Source organism: Gavialis gangeticus, unplaced genomic scaffold (assembly GCF_001723915.1).
Source record: "Gavialis gangeticus isolate Ggan-Ray unplaced genomic scaffold, GavGan_comp1, whole genome shotgun sequence".
In the NCBI taxonomy this organism is placed as follows: Eukaryota; Metazoa; Chordata; order Crocodylia; family Gavialidae; genus Gavialis; species Gavialis gangeticus.
Window position 1 is genome coordinate 48710445 of NW_017729000.1, and position 7572 is coordinate 48718016.

At 46.7% G+C, this 7572-nt stretch overlaps 1 protein-coding gene across 1 annotated transcript in view; it reads right to left on the reverse strand.

The window, feature by feature from the left end:
- Positions 1–7572, reverse strand: part of HARS (histidyl-tRNA synthetase) — a 27556-nt gene that overhangs the window by 2209 nt on the left and 17775 nt on the right. Inside the window, exons 8-12 of the mRNA XM_019506612.1 lie at positions 6450–6543; positions 5987–6114; positions 5642–5884; positions 2747–2863; positions 1335–1481 (exon numbers count right to left, since the gene is read on the reverse strand). Of these exons, the coding sequence (XP_019362157.1) occupies positions 1335–1481; positions 2747–2863; positions 5642–5884; positions 5987–6114; positions 6450–6543 (729 nt within the window). The remainder of the gene's footprint in view (positions 1–1334; positions 1482–2746; positions 2864–5641; positions 5885–5986; positions 6115–6449; positions 6544–7572) is intronic.

Sequence of the window (7572 nt, forward strand, 5' to 3'; positions counted from 1 at the left end):
AATGAACAGTTTGATTAACAGGATTTTCCTGTTAATTACTGCTTAGGACTCTTTCTTGATTTACACAACTGTGAGAATGCTTTGAAGTTGCTGAGCTAAAGGGTATAAAAAAGAGGAATGAAATAGCTAACAGGGTGCGCTTCAAGGATAAGAATCATTCTGACAAAAACTGATACCATGCCCAGCTGGTCTTCTAGGTCAGCGGTTCCCAATCTGTGGTACGTGTACCGCCAGTGGCATGCAGACAACCCGTCAGTGGTAAGCATTAACAGATTTATTATAATTACTTTATATGACAAAAATTTGCTGGTGGTACTTAAGGTTGTATTGTTTTAAATTGGTGGTGTGCAATCTGTCAGAGTTTGAGAACCACTGTTCTAGGTGAAAGGATCCACACCTTAGAGAAGCTGAAAAGATTGAGACCACCTCTTTGCCTGTACTGAAGAGAAACTATCATTTTACAGCAAAATAGTGGACTTTGCTTTAGGTTCATTTAACAGTGAATACTTGTAGTAAATAAAGCCTTTCTGTCACTCAAACAAGTTGTGTCAATCCTTTATACACTAATCCTGAATCCCATTTCATGACTTAATGCTTTGGAACCCAAGGATAAGAGTAGGAGACTACCTGTGCTAAAGACTCTGTACAGCTCCCTGGCTCGGAGGGAACTAGAAGGAAACTCAGAAACTGAAGCTGCAGGACTAGACATCAGAAACTTGAATAGGGAAGTTTTTGGCATAAAGAGCCAAAACCAACGGTATTGATAAAAATAACCCAAAATGAGGTGGAATGTTAGCTGAGTATTTTAGCCTGTGAATTCATTTTTACAAGATTTGGAAGGATATTGAGGTAACACCACAGTACGTCACAAGGGGGTACTACAGAAAGCAACATGACCACACCACAGATTTGCTCCAATCTAGGCAAGTGTTGCTCCAATCTAGACAAGTGTTGCCACTAACTCAACAACCTCACCTCCACTCTGGTCCTCATTAGCACCTACCCTACTTCTCTCCCTTTGCTCAGTCTGCCCACTGTTTGGGGAGAGCTTTTATCTTCCTGTACCTCACTAATTCAGATTAAAGGGCCTAGCTTCTTCGATTTCTCCTTCGTCAAATAACTCTAAGACTTTCTGCGATGCAGTGAGTGTGAATGTGTTACTACAGCAAAATTCAGCACTAGTACTCAATGAATATATACACATAGGCGGAGAGGCAGGCAACAGTCAGGTCTCTCCTCCATCCTTTCCCATGTATGGTACATTTAATCTCTGACAAGGCAAAGCTGGTCAATTTCCAGCCCAACCCATCCCCAATACAGAAAGTAATTCTCACCTCCTCCCTGGTAGCTACATCTCTCAGCTTGACTACTCCATCCTTGAGCTCCTGCTCACCTATGATGGCAACAAGAGGGATCCCAGTGTCCTCGCAGTACTGCAGCTGGTTCAGCAGTTTGGGGTTCTTCTTGTATAGCACTTCTGCCTAGAGGGACCCAGAGGAGAGACGCATGTTTGTTTCATGCTGATTTCTCTGAGCATTCAGGATTGAGATTCCTACTAATTGGGCTTTCCTTCTGCTCTGCATTTGAGGAAGCAGGACCAGAGTTATCAGTACCAGGAAGTAAATGTGGCTTATCTTTCTGAAAAATCAGTAAGAGAACTTCCAGAGCTGGAACATTACCTTCAACATTAGAAAACATTTAGTCACATCAGCAATATCAGGACAGCAGAGCTGGAAGACCTTGCCTCTGCCCATTCCTGTGCTGGGACTGGACAGTGAGAAGCTGTGTTGGTTCTATGCAGCTGGGAGATGTACCCACATTGCTGTCATTTCTCTCTGTCCCCTCAGTGAAGAACTGAGTCAGGGCTGGGCAGCTTCCAGCTGTGCCCACACTGTGGGGTTGGGAAGGAGCAGAGAGAAGCAGCAGTAGTGCAGGCAAAGCTTCTAGCTGTCTACCCCTGGTGCAGCTCCCCCTTCCTGCTAGAAGCTAGACTCATGACCCAACCAAGGCATGGGGGGAAGGGGGGCTGGGAAAAGTTGTACCGAGGCAGCACAGCTCCCAGTTGCCTGGCTTCAACAGGCAGAGACAGCTGCCCCCTGCCCTTGCTGCTGACACACTGCCAAAGCCTCTGGGCCCATGCTGAACTGGATCCAGGTTGTTCCTGCCTGTGGCTCGAAAAAGGTTGCTGGCTCCTGAGGTAGGCAGTACAGTTCAAGCTCTCTTTCTGCTTTGCTGAGGCCCCAGAAAGCCTACCCCTACCAGTGCCAAGGGTAGGCCAGGAAGCTAAATCTAGAAAGGCAGCGCAATTTTCTCTTGCTGGGCAAAATGATGGGGGGAGCTGGACAGCAGGTCTTAGGTCTGAAGAGGAGGCTACAGCTGGAAAATGATGTGGAGCAAGGGACTTAATAAAGGATTTCCTGTACGCTCTTGCCCAGGGACACAAGAAAATACCTTTTGGAGCCCCCAGGAGGTAAAGTGACCTGGGTGCTTTTATTAAGCAGATGCCAAGTCCCCTTCTCAGTGACTGGCAGAGGAGGAGGAATGCGTGAATGTAGACATGGGACCTCTGGATAGAACTGAACAGGTAGTAAAATCACAAATCAAGAGCTCAGAGCTTGTTGCTCAGGTGCAGCATCTCTCCTGAAAGTCCTCATTGCTCACAGTCCTCCATGCCCAGCACCAGAAAAAGAAGGAATAGATCCAACTGGTCTCTTTCTTTCCTTGCTCAGACACTTTCCAGTCATACCTTGATCCCAGAATCCCATAGCTCAGAGATGAGCTTCAATCTCTCTTCAAGGAGTTTCTTTTGAGCAGACGCCACAAGCACTTGTGTGTCTGTTGTCCGGATCTTCTCCTTGGAAGCCTGGGAGCAGACAGGATGTTAAGAGATCTGTTCAAGACCTACAGAACTACCCTAACAACTACTGAGCAGAGACTTCACCCACCTCTAGTCCTTCAAGTCAAGAAATACCACCAAATACGCTGGGTCAGTACATCACCAAGTAGACATCCAGGTGTGACCATATTCCAGCCTGCTTAAGCCCCTGAAAAAAGTTGCTTAAGGCTGAGACAAAGATACTTGACAAAAGTAAACATTTCAACACCTTTTCAGGGATGCAAGCAGTGTGGAATAAGGCTGTACTTACCAATGTAGTTGCCTAGCAGATAGAACAGGATCTGGCTTTTATCTATATAGCAGTGGTGGATCTCAGGGAGAATGGGACCATGTTCATCATGCCAACCAGAGTCCATGGGCATGCTCTTGAGCCAGTGGTTCAATTGCAAAGTTGCTCCAGACTCATTCCCACCATGCATTCTACAGCCCTTAAGTCTTGGCAGTTCTCAGAGCAGGCACTGGGGGTGAAACAATCAGCCTCACTAGCTAATTTCCTGCTCAGGAAAGCAAGATGTGCTCAGTTCTGTTGTATATGAAACCCACTGCTGATGCAATATAGGCAGGGCCTTAGAGCCCTTTGTAAACATCAATTAATGGGCAGAGGGAGAACTTGCTCATGTTGTAGAACGACAAGCAAAGAGCAACAGTGAAGGAAGATTGCTTGACAACTCCTGCAAAGGAGAACCAAACCCCATCCTTTGAGGGCTATTTGACCTTCCTGAGAACGTTGGATTTTGTTGAAAAATGCAGTTTCTATCTTTTCCTACTGCAACATCAGATTGGAGCTGCCACTAACCAGCAACTCCACCCACCATCAGCTGAGCAGGCCTTAAATGGGCATTAAGTCTGTGTTTGCAGACTCTAGCTTCTACCTCCTGATAAAGACTTGGCAGAAGAGGCCACAGAAAGCTGAGGTACATGGAAGGATAAGAAAGGAGGTCAGCAATAGCAGCTATGTTGTGGGGGGGGCATGGAACTGTCAGAATTGCTGGAGAACTATCATGTTAAATCAGTAGACCCTCCATTCTTCACCTGGAGCTCAGATCACCCCTTCCCAGACTTGAGTGTGCTAAACAATGAGCACATGCAGTTTCTCCAGTGACTGCAGGTTCTGTACAGGCAACCCCTGCTTAATGCTGTTTTACTTATTGCTATTTTGCTATAACACTCACTTGAATTTGATACCCTATTTCATTTAGCACTCAGCAAGTTTCATTATAATGCTTGCAGTCACCATCTTGGGTCATTAAAAACAATTGTGGTTGCCATCTTGGGTTGTCAAATATTTTCATTTTCACTTAACGCTCATTTTGCTTAACACTTGTTTTTTCAGGAACCAATTAACAGCGCTAAGTGGGGGTTGCCTGTAATACTTTGACTATCTCATTGGGGCAGGACCTATGCATTCCACCTTGCTATGTGTGAAGGCAGCAGGTGCCATTACAGTGCATGGAACACAGATACTGCCATAATGCAAACCAAACTGGACAGGGGGGCTGGAACTGATGATCTCATGAGGTCCCTTCCAGCCCTAAATGTCTGTGACTCTGTATGAAACATCAGAGCTCAGCCTTCTCAAGCTGAAGCTAAGAAAACTCCTTTACCAAGTCCTGCCTCCCCTTCTTGGAAGATGGAGCTGGTATCTCTCATCTTTCTAGGGTAAAACCAGCAAAAAACCCTTTCCTGGGAAATTCTTTCAGGCCCCTGCTGGTCACCTTTAACCCTCGATATTCTCTATTTCAACTGGCTAGCCATTCCTTTGTAGCCAGTACAAACGCAGGTGGGGACCTGATTCCTTACATGCTGCAAGAAATTGTCATCCCTAGACCCTCAGAACAGAACACAGCAGAGCAAATGCCTGGCTACCTTCTCTCTACAGCCCCAAGGAGACGACAAGATTTGTTGGGATTTCATAGTGTTTCATTTACCTCTTGGTGGGGAATTTTCCTAATGCGAGGACTCTCCTCCAACAGAGAATCCACTAAGCAAAACTGTTCAGTGCCCCTTCAAGCAAATGCGACATCTTCCAATAGACCACAAAAACCAATTCTGGTGCAACTTTTTCCCCATCAGTGGAATCCATCCTGCTTTATATCTATATGGGCAACCAAAGGGGTTGAGCTTAGAAAAGTATGTTGAATTTTTGATGCTCTAATTACTGCGGTCCAAGAATTTAGAAGTAACATCTGATTTTGAGTGCCTCATTTTTAGGTACTCAACCAAAGACCCACTGGATACAACAAATCAGAGGCATGAATACTTGTAGCTCCTAAACAAATTTGGAGTGAAATGAGACTAAAGGAGTCTCAGAGGCCAGACTTTAAAGTTGGCAGGCTCCTCTGGAAATATGACTGTTAAGTAGAGCCAGTACCAAAATCCATTTCCTAGAGAGGGATTTAGTTAGCCAGTCCTACACCATTTGCAACATTCCTGGAGTTGACAAATTGCTTGAGGTTAAATGCCTTATGAAAAGTGTAAGTGGGGAGACCAGATATGATATAGTCCCTAGCTGTGCGAATGAGCCAGAGGCATGCACAAACCACTGTTGTGCTGAATTAATATTCACATGCCTATAGCTGTGTGATCAGGGAGAGCCACTGCACCTTGTTTCAGGGAAGTAACTAAGCAAGTAACTAGTACACTAGATGAGTTGAAAATCCATCGCTCTGCACTAGCAGGGAGAAGGGTCAAATGGCAGTCTGTCTTCCCTGAGAACATGGGGAAGCAAAGCAGAGCAGCACTTACCTCCATTTTCTGCTCCAGGATGGAGAAGATCCGTTCAATTCCAATGCTAACGCCCACACAGGGAACCTTCTTCCCCTTGGGATCAAACATCCCCACCAGCCCATCATAGCGGCCTCCTCCAGCCACACTGCCAACAGTGGCTGGCTCCTCCTCACGGTCATTTTGCTGCTGGAGCAGGACAGCCTCGTAGATCACCCCCGTGTAATAATCCAGACCCCGGGCCAGGCTCAGATCAAAGGAGATCTGTGCAACAGAAAGGGAATTCCATTATTGGGCACAATTACAAGAGTCCAAGGCCACTCAGCCAGGCCTGCAGCAGCCCTCTTTGCTTCTTGCCCCACTCACCTTATCTGCAATGCCAAATAGCATCAGGTACTCAAACAGCAGCTTCATGTCTCCTAGCCCCTCCCTGGCCAGCTTGTTCTGGGAGAGTTCTGGGTCCTGGAGCAGCTGTTCAACCAGGTCCAGCCCACCTGCAGAAACAGGACTCATAACTGAAACCTACCAAACAGGGAGGACCAGGTTACTAGCCAGAGCTCTTAGGGCTCACTCTATGCAGCACAGTCACATGCTTGCTGCTCCAGCCTTGTGCCTCACAATCTCCCATCCACAGGGTACCAACCACACTCAGGTTGGCCTAGGAAGTAGCAGCAGCAGCAGCCCAGGGTCTACAAAATTCTGACCCTCCTTGTGTAGGGGCTGAGCAAGCTGGAGTGGTTGCTGGGTGGGGGATGTGACCCACAGGGACTCCCTATTGGCCTGGATGCTGAAGGACAGGGACAAGATTGCACAGCTCCAAAGAACTTACCATGGAGTCTAACATATTCCCCAATGCAATCTGCAGCCTCAGTCGAGAGCTCCTTCTCTCCAACTATCTCGCTCCTCACATCCTCCCACATCACCTGTGGAGGAGATGAGAATGTCATGCACAGCTCTGAGTTTGAAGCTGCTAACAGGCATTGCTTTCAGTGGAGTCCTCATTACCAGCTCTTCAAGGTTTCCCTCTGTTCTGCTTCAGAGGAAGAGAGCAGCAAAGCAAAATCAACACATTAGTCTTTAATGTATCTTTATGCCTCTGAGTTCCAAGACCTAATTAATTCATCTCAGATGTGAAAGAATGAACATCATGGATGGAAGCAAGTAGTAGGAGCCATTTTTTCTGTACTAGGAAAAAAAGAGATAAGAACTCAGAGAAAGCTAAAGGAAGGCTCGAAGAGGCTGTGAGGTCTAGAGATATGGTAGTCATGGGAGACCTCAACTACCCAGACATATTATGGGAGGAGCAGTCAGCTAGATCTAACTGCTCTCACAGGTTCTTAACCTGTATTCAGGACTTCTACTTAACACAGGAGGTAAGGTGTCACACCAGGGGCAACGTCTTGCTCGACTTGGTGTTGGCTACAGGGGATGACCTGGTGGGGGACCTGCGGATTCGAGGCAACTTAGGGATCAGCGATCACCAAATGATTAAATTCACTATCTAGCGAAGGGAGGGCATTATACCTAACAGCATGGGTACTGAACTTTAAAAAAGCTGACTTTAACAGACTCAGGGGATTGGTTAGCAGGGTGCTAGGAGCTAAGAACTTGGATGCATTGAGGGTCCAGGATGAGTGGACATTACTCAAGGAAACCATTCTTTGGGCTCAGAGTGAGTCAATCCCATGGCAGAGGAAAGGGAGCAAGGGGGGCCAGGAAGCCCCTTTGGCTAACTAGAGGCATCCAAGATACCTTAAGGGCAAAAAAAAGAGGCGTACAGGAAATGGAAGCAAGGGGTAGCTAGCAAAGAGAAGTATACTTCTTTGGCCCACACCTGCAGGGAGTCGGTCAGGAAGGCCAAGGCAACTCTAGAACTCAGGTTAGTGTCAGGGATTAAGGACACTAAAACATCCTTCTTTAGGTACGTTGGGAGCAAAAAGATGGTGTGGGGT